This window comes from Rattus rattus, chromosome 1 (assembly GCF_011064425.1).
Source record: "Rattus rattus isolate New Zealand chromosome 1, Rrattus_CSIRO_v1, whole genome shotgun sequence".
NCBI classification, from domain to species: Eukaryota; Metazoa; Chordata; class Mammalia; order Rodentia; family Muridae; genus Rattus; species Rattus rattus.
In genome coordinates, this window is record NC_046154.1 from 20464206 (window position 1) to 20482237 (window position 18032).

The 18032-nt window shown below is 53.9% G+C and overlaps 1 protein-coding gene across 1 annotated transcript in view; it reads left to right on the forward strand.

The window, feature by feature from the left end:
• Alpl (alkaline phosphatase, biomineralization associated) overlaps nt 1-17670 on the forward strand; it is a 54574-nt gene extending 36904 nt beyond the window's left edge. Inside the window, exons 3-12 of the mRNA XM_032895843.1 lie at nt 3277-3396; nt 3911-4026; nt 4958-5132; nt 6214-6389; nt 9593-9736; nt 11424-11493; nt 12561-12695; nt 15366-15557; nt 16114-16233; nt 16719-17670. Of these exons, the coding sequence (XP_032751734.1) occupies nt 3277-3396; nt 3911-4026; nt 4958-5132; nt 6214-6389; nt 9593-9736; nt 11424-11493; nt 12561-12695; nt 15366-15557; nt 16114-16233; nt 16719-16984 (1514 nt within the window). The 3' untranslated portion in view covers nt 16985-17670. The remainder of the gene's footprint in view (nt 1-3276; nt 3397-3910; nt 4027-4957; nt 5133-6213; nt 6390-9592; nt 9737-11423; nt 11494-12560; nt 12696-15365; nt 15558-16113; nt 16234-16718) is intronic.
• Nucleotides 17671-18032: the final 362 nt, after the last annotated feature.

Below are 18032 nucleotides of genomic sequence, written 5' to 3' on the forward strand. Positions count from 1 at the left end.
TTTAACAGAGGAGATAGGCAGAGCGTTTGCTCCAACGGTGGTGAGAGTCTCAGGCCAGCCTGTTCTCCGGGGTCCAACGAGGCCTGCCCATGGGAATCCAGGTTCATCTGGACAGAGTTCCTGTCTCTCAGCACCCACAGTCCACTCAGATGTGAGAGATGAACCTGAGACAGAAACGGAAGAGAGAAACAAAACCCAGCCCAAAACAAAACAAAAACAAAAACAAAAGCAAAACAACAACAACAACAACAACAACAAAACCAGTTAGGGCTGGGAAGGCGGCTCAGGGGTTAAGATTACCGGCTGTTCCAAAGGATGCAGATTTAGCCTCCAGCATCTACATGGCACATATAGGGCACCAGACACACATGTGATACCCAGACATACGTACAGGCAGAAAAGCAACCGTATTCTTTGTTTCAAAGCAACAGATGAGAACTATCCACAAACACCTAACAATTCAATTCTCAGTTCTCCTTCTAGCCACTTAAAATAAATTTTGATTACTGTGTGCGTGTGTGCACGCATGGGCCCTTGTGTGTTCTCATGGGAAGATCATGTATGGGTCAGTTCTCGGCTTCTACTTTATGGGTCGCAGACATCAGACTCGGATCAAATAGCGTCTCGGTAAGCGCCTTTGCCCCACGAGCCACCTCATTGGCTGTGTTCTAGAAACCCTCCAAGGAGAATGTTATGTTGTTACACTGCCTGGTTCTTATAATTAATTATAACTCAGAATAAAGAGCACAAATCTTAGATGTCTCGGATATATAATGTATGTATGTGTATGTATGTATGTATATATGTATGTATGTATATATATATGTATGTATGTATGTATACATACACACACATATGTTTGTGAAACCACTGCTCAGATCAAGGGATATTCCTAGGCACAGGACAGGCCAGCTCCTCAGTGCCCTTCCCAGGAACCCCATCCTGATGCCAAGTGTCATTCAGCATGTTCTGGAACCATGGGAGTGGATTCATGTAATAGGTTCTAATCAGTACCTTAGGACATAATGTCACATCCTGGGCATCCGTCCCTGCCGTTTTTCCCCTGAAATAATGGTCTCCTGGTATCAAGTCATCCAAACCATCATTGCTTAATATTGCCAGCTCTCTGGTAAGGAGGTCGGCTTGGTACTGACTCAACCCTTCTTAGAAACAGACTACGGAGTCCTCATCGGATTCCCTATCTAGCAGAGAGACCAGTTACAATGGCGGCGGGACGGGTATTGAGAAAGATCGTGGACATGGGGCAGACTGGCGTCAGTCAGGCCCGGTGTCTGCCTGACTGCTGTGGTAATGGGCATGTGGTTAGAACGGGCTGAAGTTCTTCAACCCCCAAGTGGCACTCACGTAAATGCTCTGTGACCCAGGGCATTCTGGTGTGTGCAGGGGAGAGGTGAGGACCAGCCAGGTTTACAGAACCAGTGATTTAAACCATTGACCCAGGGGCTGAGGATTCGAGGGCTCAGTTGGCAAGGATCTGGGTTTGTGAAAAAGCTACTTGTAGGGGCATATTCTTATAATCCCAGGCCTATGGGACTGGAGGGTTCCTGGGGTTTGTCATTTAGCATAGCCAAGTCAGTGAACTCCAGATCCAATGAGAGACCCTGTCTTAAAATCCAAGTGGGTCTGTTACAGCTTTATGGCCTCTGTCACCAGTTCCCCCTTCTAGTCACCTAGGCCAGAAACTAGGACAAAGAACTTACCCAGTGCACAGGGGTGGACAGCAAGGCCCAGGCCTCCAGCCTCCCCTGGGAGGTGCAGGCTCTACTGTGAGGTCTGAAACAAAGGGTTCCAGAAGACGCTTCTAAAAGAGGGGGCCTGGAGCTTAGAGGTGAAGACAGCAGCAAGTTTTTGGGGTGCAGGATGCAGGAGAAGAGGGCTGGAGGCCTGGCAGGCCCAAGACTTGAGGTGGAGTGTAGTCCCCCTCCCTCGGCTGTGTGTAGTAGCCATTGCTTGGTGGCTTGAATGTCCTCATTCAAGTAAAGCTCATTTTTCTCTCTCTTCCCTTCCTGCTAGAAGAAAGTGAGGCCCCTCCCACGAGGTGGCTGAGAAGTCACAGCTTAGGGTGCTCAGAACTCTTGGCACACAGGCAGGGTTCCATGCCTGGACCAAGAGACTTCTCCTGAGGGGCAAGTGTATATCGGGACAGGCCAGAGCGTGTGACCTTATCTCTGGCCTCAGACATACATTGTGTCCTTGGACTGGAGGCTTCACCTCTTCTGACCTCTGTCTCTACCTCATCCTGACTGAAGAGAGAGGCTTTGAAGGAGGCATCCACAGGGAGCCTTCAACCTTGGGCTTCCAGTTCTGTGGGAGGGTCTAGTGGGGCCAGGGAACCACAGAGAGGAAGCCTTATAAAACAGTGGAGACCCTTCACCAGCTCCAGAGATGGAACCCTAGCGATCTCCTTGGAATACGGGGATGTAAAAAGGTGAAAGGGCATCTTTGGGCCCTCTCTTTGAATCCGGTCACTTCCGGAGTTAGTGTAGTCCTCAAAAACACCCATTTGACAGGTGAGGAAACTAAGGCTTGGGGAAGTGATTTGCCCAGGGTATCAAGGCTATGGATTGATTACTATGAGAGACAGAGGGAAGGAGGAATAGGAAGAACTGTAGGTCTTATTGTATCCCCAAACTCTGAGATGCTGGCCTAAGTGGGGACAGTGAGTGTTAGAGTGAGGGGTGGTGATGGAGCCCCAGCCCATTCCTTCCCTGCTACCCCAACAAGGGCGCCTTGTGTAAGGCATTCAGCCAAGGGCTAGGCTTGCTTTCCAGCTCCGTCCACAGGGTTCTCCCCAGGAAACCGCTCGCCTGCTGAACCTGCTGTAATGAATAAGCCAGACAGAGTTTACCGGTGATGTTGCTGGATACCACTAGGGACGTCTGTGCCGAGATTAAAGATTTCCCTGCTAACCGCTTGCTGGCAATGGCTTGCTGGCAATGGCTTGCTGGAGAAGGGCAAGTGTGGGTTTTGCAGGGAAGTCTGTCTCTGTCAAAGTCTGAGTCTGTTCACACTCTGTGTCTTGGGGAGAGTCACTTGGTGTCTCTGGCCTTGGGTTTCCTCGAACACTGCCATGCGCGAAGATGCCAGTGTCCTCACGGTGGCTTCCAGCATTTGCCTGGAACCTCTTCACAAGCCTTCACTCTGTCCTCCATGTGTAGATCATCTCAGTGCCCCAGCAATGAGCTGCTGGGGTGTCTAATCCTGGGGATGGGTATACCATTCCCTGCCTTGCCAGATAATCATCTGTCTCTGCAGAGAAAGAGAAAGACCCCGGTTACTGGCGACAGCAAGCCCAAGAGACCTTGAAAAATGCCCTGAAACTCCAAAAACTCAACACCAATGTGGCCAAGAACATCATCATGTTCCTGGGAGATGGTGAGGCTAGGATTCGGGGGGCCGAGGGCAGGGAGGCTGGGAATGGACTTTGGGGGCAGTGAGGCTAGGATTCAGGGGGCTGAGGGCAGGGATGCTGGGAGTGGGATCTGGGACAGTGAGGCTGGGAATTGGGGCTGGGGCAGAGAGGCTGGGAATCGAGAGGCGAGGGAGCAGTGAGGCTGGGAATAGGGGGTCTGGGGGCAGTGAGGCTAGGAATGGGGGAGCAGGCAGCCTTAAGAGTGGGGTCTTTGGAACCTGAGGCAATGGGGAGCTGGAAAGTGTGAATCCTGGTGTCAGGTGAAGGACCTTGTGGAAGAGGGTTCCAAGAGATAGATTAGGAGAAAGGGACCAACCTGTCACCCTGAGAGTATGGAAGGACAGAGAGACCGTCCGGTGACACTTCATGTCCTTCTGCCCACTGCCCTGGCTCTGGGAAGAGCTCTGGGAGCCTGAGAAAGCTGATTAAAGGGCCTGAGAATCTGAGTTCTCTGTCCGTTCCTCCCCCACCCAACAGGTATGGGCGTCTCCACAGTGACAGCTGCCCGCATCCTTAAGGGCCAGCTACACCACAACACGGGCGAGGAGACACGGCTGGAGATGGACAAGTTCCCCTTTGTGGCTCTCTCCAAGGTGAGTTCTGTCCCAGGTCCACTCTCGACCTGGTGAATCATAGCAAGGTCATCAGGCCTCCTGGGTCCCATGGTCCCACCGTGAAACCAGGACAAAAGCAGCCGTTCCCAAGGTTTCTGACGGCTTTTAGTTCATCCATGTAGAACCTCTCGTGTGTATGACATACTGAGGAAAAAGTGCTCACAGTGCAATGTGAACCTTTCCCAAGCTGGTGATGCCTGTGTAGCCAGCGCCTGACTGCTGTAACTGCCCATGGACTGGCTGTCCCCTGAGCTGGCGACAGCCGTGTCCTGTCTTTGTCTCTTCCTCCACTGACAGCAGCCACCGATAGCCACCATTGATTGCTTATGTCTGATCTTGTGTTTTCTGTAAACAGAGTGGGCGTAGTTCACACTTCCCAGGTTAGATTCCCAGTGTGAATCATTCAACACCCTGCGTGCTGTGTGAGTGTGTGTGTGTGTGTGTGTGTGTGTGTGTGTGCGTGCGTGCACACGCATGTAACAAGCACCTCCTAGCCACCCAAAGTCAGGTTCCTGCCTTTTCTAGGGGAAGGCTGTAGTTTCTGGACCTCTGGTGAGCTCTCAGGCTCATGGGGGCCAGGGAGGTAGGCCTGCCTAGAGGATTTCCCTGGACATAGTGATGACCGTTTGTAGGGGCAACAGAGAAGACAGGCCCACTCTCCCCTCCCCTCAGGGACATACGTTCTTCTCCCTCTGCCAGACTTACCTGCTTGCCCCACCCTTCCTGGTTCCATAGTCCCAATACTAGGAGAGAAACCCTGAGTTCTGCCAAGGCATAGGAAGCAGACAGCTTAGTCAGGTGACCTTGCGGTTCTGGGAGCCCTCCATGGTCAGTGGGTGTCCCTCAGATGGAAATGGAGGTAGGGTTGCCATGGTGGGTGCTCACCCCCTGACTCTCGCTCCCATTGCAGACGTACAACACCAACGCTCAGGTCCCCGACAGCGCGGGCACTGCCACTGCCTACTTGTGTGGCGTGAAGGCCAACGAGGGCACCGTGGGAGTGAGCGCGGCCACTGAGCGCACGCGCTGCAACACCACTCAGGGGAACGAGGTCACGTCCATCCTGCGCTGGGCCAAGGATGCTGGTGAGCCATCGCAGGCTGAGTCTGTGACTGTCTGGATCGCAGTCTCCTCTTTCATGCGTGGTTGGGTGGAGTCTGGCTGAGGAGCCAGGGGACTCCTCCTGAACGGAGGAGTCTGCACGGAGCGCCTGGGTCTGTGCACTTCACTCCAGACTGCATGACATGAAGCCCATGCGGGGTTTTGAGAGGAGGTCAAAGGACCAAGCCAGGGCCAACCTGCAGAGGCTCAGGGTGTGATACTCCATGGTTAACCGCTCTGTGCTCCCAATCGGTTATATGCACGTACCTGCCTAGTAGCTATCTAGATTCTCAAATAAAAGAACACACACACACACACACAAACACACACACACGCACATACTGGTTAATTTTAAATATGCCTTGACTAGCTCAAAGGCTGGGCAGTTCTAATCCTCCACCTGGCTAGCATACATTGCCCTCCAGTACGCGTGGCTCAATCCCTTCTAAATCTAGGTTTCATCTTGGCTGCCCTGTTACCTTCTAGGCAGCCCCTCCCATAGGGTGGCTCCCCCTTCCCACCTACGTTTTGGATGAACTTTCTTCTGCAGCTCTAAATCTTATCCGTCTCCCTCAGAGACATGGTAATTCTCCTCCTCATACCTCCCAGTCTCTAGTCCACGCAAATTCCACAAGTCCTGCCTCAGTCTATCTGCCTCTTTATTGATCGATCAAAAACCAATTGGGGACAGGGACCTTCAGCATTTGGATACGTAGATTCCCGATTTGGGGGGAGCCGGATTAATTCAAAGCATTAGAACCAATCCCCAACACTCCTTCCTTCTGTCTCAGGGACTTTGAAGGCAGGTGGACAAAGCCCTGCTCTCTGTCTGACGTCCCTTGGGGGCCACCTAGGTCTTCCTATAGGCATGAGCTCTGCAAGTCATAGAAGGAGGAGAGGACCCCAGCCTACATCTGCCTTCACGTAAATCAGGGAAACTGAGGCCCCGATAACCAGAGAAACTGACGGGAGACTATCTATGGCGGGGGGCGGTGGGGGAGAGGGAAGTCTGTAGGGACAACCTTATCTACAAGGGGTGCTAACCTCTCCTGTCCCGCACTTCAGGGAAGTCCGTGGGCATCGTGACCACCACTCGGGTGAACCACGCCACTCCCAGTGCAGCCTATGCGCACTCGGCCGATCGGGACTGGTACTCGGACAACGAGATGCCGCCAGAGGCCCTGAGCCAGGGCTGCAAGGACATCGCCTATCAGCTAATGCACAACATCAAGGACATCGATGTGAGTGGAGCAGCAGGCACAGGACGCAACGGGGTGGGGGACAGGGAGGTGCCGGTGGGGGCCTCAGCCCCAGGATGGCCTGGGAAAGGCTTGGGCACCCCACATACCTGGGAGAGCTCCCAACGCATTAAGGGATTTGTGGTTGGGACAGGCAGCCACTGTAAGGTTTCTCTGCGGTGGGGCTGAGGTGAACTCTCGTGTGGCTGCCATGCCTGGAGTGCACAAGGATTACTCCATAAATTAGAACCTGATGGTGCACCCCTGCTCACACTATCACTGACACACACACACACACACACACACACACACACATACACACACACACGCACACACACATACACACACACATACACACACACACACACACACACACACACACACACATACACACACACACACACACACACACACACACACACACACACACACACACATACATACACACATACACACACACACACGCACACACACACATACACACACCACACACACATACACACATACATACCAAACATATACACCCACACACACACACACACACACACACACACAAGACACACACATACACACATACACGGACATACACACACACATGCACACACACACACATGCACACAGACACGACATGTCCAGAAAACAGCCAGAGCATCTTTTTTTTTTTTTTTTTTTTTTTGGTTCTTTTTTTTTTTTCGAGCTGGGGACCACCGTAGGGCCTTAGGGGATGACCCAGGCAGGTGGCACATGCCTACCACAGAGCTAAATGTCCAACCCCCAGCCAGAGCATCTTATGCCTTTCCCATCCATACTCTGCCTTTGGCTAGCTGTGTGACCTTGGGCTGTTACTTAACCTCTCTGAACCTCCTCTTGGACAACCCTTCTGCCCACTGGACCCGCTCCAACAGCTCACTGGAAGAACTAAGTAAGAAAATCCCAGTTGAGTTTGGCACTGAGCCTGGCCCCCGGGAGTGCTCAAATAACAGCTTGATGTGTAAAGCCACCTGTCCTTGGTGCTCAGACATCAACACCCAAGCAGGTTCTTACTTGCAGGCCCTCAGCTCTTGGGGAGAATTTCTGAATTGTTCTTTCTCAGCTATGAGGGTTGACCATGACTTAGAACCCCTGAGCCTGAAGTATGGGCCCAGTGAGCCTCAGAGAAAAAGCTCCCAGCCCTCTCTCTCTGCTCAGTGTCTCAAGCCCCCAAGGCTCTTTTACAAGTAGCAGGTGACAGAGCTGCTTTCAGGACACTGGTCCTGTTGACTCCTCTTAGGTAAGAGCCACCTGGAACACAACACACCACCCCCTGGCTTTATCTCCACCTTCCAGGCAGCGATCCCCCTCCCCCTCCATCCTTCCATTTCCCACCCCTGGGCCCCACCCACAGGCTGCGGGAGGCCAAGATGAGATCATGTGGAGAACACTGGTCCTACCTTGAGGGGTGTGTATTCGTGGGGGGAGCATGCGAGGTGATTACAGTAACTCTATAGTCAGCTGGGGTAGGAGCGGCTGAGGCAGGGAGAGGCACTTTGGGACAAAAGCTTTGGAGACAGTGAGTGGGGCTGGGGTCTCCTAGAGCCATGAGGGCACGAGCCAAGGAATGGCTGGGGACTTCCTAAAGCCCCTCTACCCTTACTCCCCAGCTGCATTTGCCCCTGTCACCGCTACCCAAAAACTCCCCAGACCGTCCATGAATCAAAAACCCCGGTGTCCACTCTGAAAATAAATATGTTCCGCTTTAGAGAGAGAGAGAGAGAGAGAGAGAGAGAGAGAGAGAGAGAGAGAGAGAGAGGCAAACCCAAACCCCAAAGGCAAACAGCAAGTCTGTTATTTGGAGGTTTAATGAGCCCGTGTGAAGTCCCTGCCGGGCTGGGAACCATGCGATCCGGGCAGGAAGATTGGGGGCTTCAGTTCCACTCTGAAAATGCCAAGGGGTCAGGTTCTGTGGGAACAGGAGAAGGCGCCAGTGACCTGGAGTCCTTTCTCCCAGACCCAGTCTGAACCATTCAAGCTCCTCGCCACAGGGTGGGAGTAGGACCCTCCCCTCCTGTCCGGCTTCATTGTTCCCTTCTGGAGGGACACCTTCCATAGTAGAGACCATGGCAACACTGCATGACTGCCTTTATTCTCTGGCTCGTCATTCCCACTTTACAGACTAGGAAACTGAGGTCCTGTAAGATCAAAGAAATACACCCTTGGTTGCCGAATAGTAGAGTCAGCTCTTTATTTCAGTGTCCTTGGCCTTCCTGGGTACCCATGGTTGACCCACATCCATGGCCAGATCTCTCTCCTTATCCCCTAGAACTCTGGTTTTGTCATGGGAAATAGAAGAGAGAGAGAACTTTGCCCCATCTGGAGACGTTGGATCTCAGGTGTCAGTCAGGGGCAGCAAGATGGGCTGGTGCCCACGGTGACAGAGGGACACAGTATGGTGGTCACCATGGGCTGTGGCTGTTATGTTCTTGGCCCCTACTTTAAAAATAGTTAGGACTTCAAACATGGATTCCCTAGGAAAACAAACAACCCCGCGTCCATCCGTCCGCCCTCGCATGCCAGCCACAGTGGATAAAATTAGCCTGGCAGGAATTTCACAGACGTGAGGCGGCCCGTGTTTGCCCAGGCAGTGGACTGGTTCCCGGCTGGGCTGCCCCGAGACCTCCCTGGCCGAGGCCACTCACTGTGGGAGAAGACACTCCCGGAGTCTCCATCCTTGGCTTCACACAAACAGCAGAGCACTTGGGGGGCTTCTGGTAGAGGAGCAGTGCCTTCTGGGTTTGAATCTTATTGGTGCCATACACTTCTGTGCAGCTGAGGGGCGAGAAATGACTTCTCTGTGTCTATAGGGAGAAAATGCAAACCGCTTCCCTGGCACCTTGGCTAGGAGATTGAGTGAGTTAATCTGTCTTACTGGCTCAGAGCCCGACACGCAGCTAATAAGCTTTCCTTCGGGGGTAGGGGATGTTAGCTACTCAGGAACACTAATATTCCACCCAGAAGCCCCAGACCACAGTCCTGCTAGGTCAGCGATTTTATCTCTCCATTCTGAGCAAAGAGAGGCTGAGGGAATAAGGCCCAGGCCTTACCCAGCTGGGCAGTCGTCCACAGACGACTGTGGAGACCCAGACTCTGGTGTCTGCTTTCCAAGCTGGAACCCCTGGGGCTCCCGGACAATTTAGAACCCTGGGTGTGATGGTTCCTTTGTCCCTCAGGTGATCATGGGTGGCGGCCGGAAGTACATGTACCCCAAGAACAGAACTGATGTGGAATATGAACTGGATGAGAAGGCCAGGGGCACCAGGCTGGATGGCCTGGACCTCATCAGCATTTGGAAGAGCTTCAAACCTAGACACAAGGTAAACCTACGGCTGCGGGTGGGCTCAGCTGTGGGACCATGGACCTTGGGATCCCCCATCCATGTATAGAATGTTCTCTGCCAGTGAGAGTGCAGAAGTTCCTTTGTTTGCTCTACTGCACAGCCCTGTGACTGACAAGACACCCCTGCTCCCTGTAGGATGGGCGGCACCAAGGGGGATGATGACAGGGTCAGGGAGTCACCTGGATGGACCCCAGACAGGCTGGGCACCTAACACAGGGGATGTCATGTGCCTGGATGGCAGGAAGTTGGGATCTGGAGGCAAGCAGAAGGGCTACAACAGAAGCCCGGGAGAAATGGGAGGGCGTGGGCATGCAGCGCTGAGCAGATATGGGAGAACACGGCTCTGTAAAAGTGGCTGGCTGGGGCTGTGGGTGTAAAGCCCACGGAGTACATGCCCTGGGCCAGGGCCCCCGTGGAAGGAGAGGGAGTCTGGGACAGGGTTATGCCAGGCTCTGGGTCCTCCGAGAGGCCTCTGGCCCTTTAAATCTGCCGCTGTGGGCCAGCCGAGCAGCTGGGTCTGGAAATGACTGTGGTCAGGCCTGAAGACAGTGGGGAGCAGCCTGGCAGCCACTTTGATGTCACTCTGGGGTTGGGTTTCTCAGGGTTCCATGGGGTCCCCAGGGAGGCTCGCTGGCATAAGAGGCTGAGCTAAGAGTAAAGTGGGCAGGGCTGGGGACAGCCCCATGGCTGTGTAGGGGTTGTGGGAGTGAGGGACTCTGTTCTCTTTTCCCCTCCTGGGGCAGCTTGGATAGGCAAACCAAAGAGACATCCTCCTGGTCTTGGATGTCACGATCAGGACCAGCAAGCCATCCTTCTTCCCTGGGGACTCTGTGTAGACTCCTGGCACAGGCAGGGGCCTGTACCTACTGCCATGAGCCCTACCCAGTAGGAGTCACTGTCAGATCCCAGATTCGGGCATCGATAAAGGAGCTAGAAGTGGCTCTCAGTAACCCTGGTGTGCGTATGCCTCCGTGTCCTCATCTGTGAAGTGGGGACAGTCTTAAGAGACTGCTGTGAGTGTTGGATGACACAGCAGGGCCCTGGGGACCCAAGCTTAAGTCTTCATTTCCTCCTCCCCCCTCCCCCAGAGCAACCTAAAGGATTGGAAAAAACCACCCCCAAAGCCACTGCCTAGAGAAAGCAAGAGCTGTCTTGAAAACACACAGCAAATTCCCCACAGTACTGGGCCCACAATCCAGGCTGTCTCATTCTATGTTCTGCGGGAGGCAGTGTCTCCTTTATTTCCCCTCCCAGATGGGATTCCCAAGGCACAGACCTCAGTCCCTCCTGGCTCTCCAGAGACGTCCAAACACCACTCCTTCCCTCTGTAGGCATTCAAACTTTCTGTGACCTACCCTATGACACCCTTATGGGGAAAGCAATTCCCTGATCCCAGATGGATCAGTTCCTGCTTTGCCTTCTGGACCTCCAAAAGGGTGTCCCCTCCACTAGGAAGCTCTCCTTGATCAGTCCCCAGGATCCACATATGCCTGGGTTGTATCCAATAATCTCTGTCGTTTCTTGAGTACAGACACCATAGGAGCTCAGGGCAGGATGTTAAATGATGCAGGGGAACTGAACCACCCTGACTCTGAGGCCAGCTGGGGCTTTTCCTCAGCTTTTCAGGCCTGTGCTGACGCAACCCCTCCCACCCCACCCCCTAGCACTCCCACTATGTCTGGAACCGCACTGAACTGCTGGCCCTTGACCCCTCCAGGGTGGACTACCTCTTAGGTAAGTAGAGAAGGCGGCAAGCCCACGGTTGCAGTAGTAGGAGATACTCTCCAATTGCAAGGCCTTCCAGGGTGCAGAGGGAGGAAAGGCTTGGTTTGTGGAGTTAAGCTGTGCGGGAGACGAGCCCCAGTTGGCATTCAAAAACCCAAGAGAAGGGAGAGCACACAGCACACCAGGGCAAAAGCAGCTGGGCAGCTTCTGCTGGTCCTTGGGGTAACCCCTGTTCCCTAGAGAGTAGGGGCCACCAAAAAGAGTGGGCACTCTGGAGCCTAGTGGCTTGCACCATCTTGGAGGTCAGCTCCCGCTGGTGCGAGGTGGCGTGGCACAGAGGCTGCACTGGGCTCCCTGGAGCTGCTTTTTGGCCGTTGCATGGTGACAGGTGAGGGATGGCTCTCGTGGGAGTAAACTGAGGGCAGAGAGCTTAAGAGACAATGACCCCTGTGTTTCTGCCGCTTCACTGCACAAGCCACTGTGCCCTCAGACCTTACCTATAAATATGCACGTGCTCCTGTTGCCCCCACTGAGCCCAGTCCAGAGTCCACTGCCTCTTGCGTTTGAGTCGCAGATCTGCCCTTTCACCTGCTGAAAACAGCAAGTTGTTGGGCCCTTTGCAGCCGCCGCCCCCTTCCCCTCCTCCCTCCTCTTTCCCTTCCCCTCCTCCTTCCCCTCCCCTCCTCCTCCTCCCCCTTCTCCTCCTCTGTGAGTTGGGCCCTGTGCCCCTGGTAAGGTGGCCTGTAGTCCCCATGCTCCTGATGAGGTGGGCTCTAGGCCTCCGTGCCCTTGCTGAAGTGAGCTGTAGACCCCATGCCTCTGGTAGGGTGAGTTGTAGACCCCTTGCCCCTAGTGGAACGGACTGTAGGCCCCGTGTTCCTGGTGAGGTAGGCTGTGAGGAGAATAAAAACTATGAATCCATTGCTGGATCTGCAGAGCCTCCCAGGTAAGGCCCCTCCTAGGTTTACTCCAAGTTGAGTGTAGAGGTTTTGTATCCTCTGTGACACCCTGGGTTCCTTGGGGTCTTCACAGCAGGCTCGGGGCTCTTGGCACCCATATCCTTCCCACGTTCACAGGTCTCTTTGAGCCCGGGGACATGCAGTATGAGTTGAATCGGAACAACTTGACTGACCCTTCCCTCTCGGAGATGGTGGAGGTGGCCCTCCGGATCCTGACAAAGAATCCCAAAGGCTTCTTCTTGCTAGTGGAAGGTAGGAGGTGACGGAGACAAACCTTCCAGAAACATGGCGTGGGTTAGGCGATGGAATGGTTCAAAGAGAACTGCCAGTTTCGGGGGTGAAGAGTGGAGGTGGTGGATTCTCCCAGCAAAGACAGTGAGAATTCAGGGGAGGGGAGACTACCTATATTACCATCCCAATCTGAGAGGGCTTCCTGGCGGAGGAGAAGCCATCTGCCTTTGAGAAGACTCTCTCAGGCTTAGCTCTAGAGGGCCATCCAGCCTGTGAGTGTCACCCATACAAAAACAGTTCCACGTGCTCTGTGGCTGTCAGAGGCCAGGGAGGTGACATTGGTTCTTGTCCACCTGCTACCATCCATGGCTATGGGAGCTTCACCAAGCATTTTTGTAAAATGAGGGCAAAATTTGTCCCCTGTCTTAGAGTGGTGACTTGGCCTCATCATTCTCAGAAGAATAAAGCAAGGACTAAGGATTGAGGGAGGTGGCTCGGTCATCTCCCTGGTGCCTGCCACACAAGCACGAGGACCTGAGTTCAGATCCCTGAACCTTTGTGGAAAAGTCAGGCTCTATGTAATCTGGCACTGAAGGGGTGGACACAGCTGGACCCCTGAGGCTTGATGCCAGCTAGCCCAGCTGACTCCATAACCATCAGGTTCAGTGAGAGACCCTGTCTCAAAAATACGAGGGTGGAGGGGCTGGGGAGATGGCTTCGCAGTTAAGACCCAGCTCTTGCAGAAGACCCAAGCTCTGTTGCCAGCGCCCATGTTAGACAGCTCACAACCACTTTTAACTCCAGCCCTAGAGACACTGTGGGCACTGAAGCCTGGTTAAAAATTGTGGTGAAAATACTGAGCATAAATTTCTGGCCAAAAATACAATCTAGGGTGTCAGACACCTTCTGGCCTGTGCAGGCACCCCAACATACATACACACACACACACACACACACACACACACACACACACACACACACACACACACACACACACAGAGACAGAGACAGAGACAGAGATAGAGAGGCAGAAAGAGAGACAGAAAAAAAAACAGACAAACAGAGAGAAGAATAAAACTAAACCAGGCAGTGGTGGTGCAAGCCTTCAATTCCAGCATACGGGAGGCAGATCTCTGAATTTGAGGCCAGCCTGGTCTACAGAGTGATTTCCAGGACAACCAAGGCTGCAATGGAGAAATCCTGTCTCAAAACAAAACAATAACAACAAAACAATAAATAAGTAATAAAATAGCTTAAAACTAAATAAACAAAGGGGGAAGGTGGTTGAGAAAAGACATTTAGGCACACACCCACGTGGAGCCATGCACACCCGGCACCCAGTAGCCAGCAAGTACACAAACCCTGGGGAAGCAAAGAGTTAACCTTATTCGTCAGTGTTTCCATTGCTACCATTGTAATTACAATGTAGCCAAGCCAACAATAGGAGGTAACAGAGTTTCCAGAATCTTCCAGAATTTCTACAACCCTTGCCCTCTGTGGTCCCTTGGGTGGCCCTGCTGAGGTAGGCATAATCTTATCCCATGAAGACACATGGGCATGTCTGCACACACAAACACACACACATGCACACGCACAGGCACACGTCCCCAATATACACTTACCCGCTTAGGCCCCTCCACCCTCCAGAGGCCAATGGCCTCCTGCCCAGCTAGGCTGCCTTCTTGCCAAGCCCTGGGGTTCCCACCAGCACAGCGGTCTCGGCCTGGCCCCAAGCAGGCCTCTGATCTGAGGAAACGCCAGGAACCCGTGGTGGTGAACACAGGTCCCCTGGGAGTGGTCCTCTTTGTGAACGGGGCCAGGCCAGCTGCTCCCACAACCACAACAAAGGGAAGGCCAGCCTGCCCGCCCGGCCAAGCCTGGCTGGCTGGCCGGCTGGCCATGAGGGTGAATGAAGTTAGTGGAGAGGGAGCACCCCTTGGCGCCCCAGCTCACGACCCTCAGAACTGGGAGTGACCACTAGGTGGCATCCTGCAGAAAGCTAAGTACTGCATATTTCTGCTCCAAGGGTCCAGCATTATGGGATTCAACCTTCCATTGGCCTTTCTGGAACCCACTATGACATTGCCCCAGCACTGGGGACTTGTGCAAGAGAGAAGTCCTCATGCATTCTGGGCATAGGGATATGTTCATGGACGAAACAAAGCTGTGGGCTTTGGAATGGGTTGGACCTGAGCCCCTATCCAGTACTCCCATGGGAATGCCACTCCCCCAGGCTTCCTCAGTCGCTGCACCAGAGACACCCCCACTGCCCAGGGTTGTCTTGAAATCAAACTCGATTCCTCTTTGTCGTGCCAAGCTCACAGTGGAGACTCAAGCATGCTCCCCCGCCCTTCCCTCCCTTTTCCTCTGCTGAAGGTTTCAGCCACCCCTTAAAACAGCTAAGGATGCTGAGCAAAGAACAGGGGCGTGTGGGAGAGATCCAGGCTCTGAGCCTGTGGTTCTCCCTTCTCTGTGACCCTGTTCTCCCCACATGACCTGTCCCCCACGTTCTCCTTGCTTGCCCTCTGAAGGCTGCTTGGCTATGAGATGCCCGAGGTGGGCCTGGCACAGGGAGTCCCTGGTGAAGGTCGCTGTCATCCCCTATCAAGGAGATGTTACTCCGATGACAGTGTCCTGGGGCCTGTGAGGGCCCTGTCGCCTTATGGGAGGCCTTTGTCTTGATGTCCCTAGGAGGCAGGATTGACCACGGGCACCATGAAGGCAAGGCCAAGCAGGCGCTGCATGAGGCCGTGGAGATGGACGAGGCCATCGGAAAGGCTGGCACCATGACTTCCCAGAAAGACACGTTGACTGTGGTTACTGCTGATCACTCCCACGTTTTCACGTTTGGTGGCTACACCCCCAGGGGCAACTCCATCTTCGGTGAGTAGGCCTGGGGTGGGAAAGGCACAAAGTAGCACCTGCTGGGATCCTACGAGAACTGAGGAAGGCGGCAGAGATACTGGGAGAATAAAGGAGAGCCGAACACCAGGGCCGTGGGTGCGTGTGTAGAGTAGGGCAGCAGAGAGAGAGACAGAGACAGAGACAGAGAGACAAAGACAGAGACAGACAGAGACAGAAAGAGAGATGGAGAGGGAGGGGGAGACAGAGACAGAGAGGAGGGAGAGAGAGATAGATAGAGACAGAGAGATGGAGAGGGAGGGGGAGAGAGATAGAGAGGAGAGAGATGGACAGACAGACAGGGGAGGGAGGAAGGGAAAGAGGGAGGGAGAGATAATTGGTGGCATGGGAGAAAAGAGATAATTGGTGGCATGAAAACGCCTACCTGGCATTTGTATGGTGACTTCGTGGAGGTAGCTTTGCCTCCTAAGGAGGATACCAAGAAATATCGAGCCACCAACCTGGAGGAGCTTGATTAGGGGGTTGCTGACCAGGCTGCCAGTTCCCCACTGTGACCTTGGGCCCCTTCCCTGTGCAGGTCTGGCTCCCATGGTGAGCGACACGGACAAGAAGCCCTTCACAGCCATCCTGTATGGCAACGGGCCTGGTTACAAGGTGGTGGACGGTGAGCGGGAGAACGTCTCCATGGTGGATTATGGTGAGACCACAGAGGCAGGGCTGGGAGGGCGAAGGGTCTCTTATCCCTCAAGGCTGGCCTGATGTGGTCTTGGTGTAGTCCAGATTTGAGTCAGAACCTTAGTTTGGGCTCTCTGCTGATCTTTAGTAACTTTGACCTGGGACACATGATTTCTTCACTGAAAGGCTTTTGCCTGCTGGGGACTTTACCCTGGAAGATGCCATGGGTGTTATAAGCCTAGCTTGGTGCCTGGCCTGTGTCGGTACCACATGTGCTTTATTAGGTGAATCCGCTGTAAAGGGCTGAGAGTGTGGTCTCTCTCCTGCGTGAGGCAGACTTGGTTTGGAGCCGGTTGTGTCTGGTGAAATGCTTTCCCTGCTTGCTGAGCTGTGGCTTCCTCTCCCGTAAAAGGTCCTTCAGGCCAGTCTGGGGGTGAGGAAAAGGGGGTACTTCTCTCACGGCTCTGAGGTTCAGGCAGGCACTCAAAAGATATTTCTGACCTACAGCTCACAACAACTACCAGGCCCAGTCCGCTGTCCCCCTGCGGCACGAGACCCACGGTGGGGAAGATGTGGCGGTCTTCGCCAAGGGCCCTATGGCTCACCTGCTTCACGGCGTCCATGAACAGAACTACATCCCCCACGTCATGGCGTATGCCTCCTGCATTGGAGCCAACCTTGACCACTGTGCCTGGGCCAGCTCTGCGAGCAGCCCCTCCCCAGGGGCCCTGCTGCTTCCACTGGCTCTGTTCCCCCTACGCACCCTGTTCTGAGGGCCCAGGTCCCACAGGAGCCCACAATGGACAGCCAGCTCCCCTCCCTTTGTGGCCTGCCACCTGGCAGCCCACACTCACGGGGGAGGCCCAGGCAACCTCGAGCAGGAACAGAAGTTTGCTACCTGCCTCACTTCCGCCCGGAACCCTCCGTGGGTCAGATTCCTGGCTCTGCCGTTGTTTCTCTATTCACTGCCTTTTGGCCAGCAGGGTGGGTTTCTCTCTTGGGCCGGCAGGGCACAGACTGCGCAGATTCCCAAAGCACCTTATTTTTCTACCAAATATACTCTCCAGACCCTGCAACCATCATGGAACATTCCAGATCTGACCTTCTCTCCCCTACCCCTTCTCTCTGGAACACTGGGTCCCATAGTCACAGCCAGTCCCTCAACCCAACCCTCCCTGGAGGGAAGACCAGGTCTGCTCAGGGTGAGACTCCCAGGAAGCCACCTCCGGGGTTGGCTGTCTACCCAGGGTGGCCAGGCTGGGAAGAGCAACCCAGCCGGACAGGACGCACACACTCCCCACCCAGCTCCAGAGACTCGCCAACCCTTCACTGAAGCGACTCTCCTGTTTGGAATAGCAAAAAAAGAAAAAAGAAAAAAAAGAAAAAAAATTTTTAATTTCTCTTTTTGGTGTTGGTTAAAAGGGAACACAAGACATTTAAATAAAATGTTCCAAATATTTCTGAGGCCAGAGCTGAGTCTTTGTGGTCAGTGGGTAAGAGACCAAAATAGGCCCATCACTGAGGAAAGAACTGGACTCAGGGTGAGGGCATGTCCAGCCGAGATGCCGGGGCTCCTGTCAGACAAGGGGGGGCCTCACCACTCACCAGCTGTGATCCACTGTGTTTTTCAGTGCCGCCATGTATAGCAATGAGAGACAATCTACTCATAGGTCAGTGTGAGAATTAAAAGAGGGGGAGTCCTTTGTCCCTAAACCCACGGGGGCAGGGGGCTTCAGTGACCCGGAGCACCTTTATACTCACAAAATACACCGCATAGCCCAGCGAGGTGTAGCTGCTCATCCTGCCTTTGTCAGCAATGCC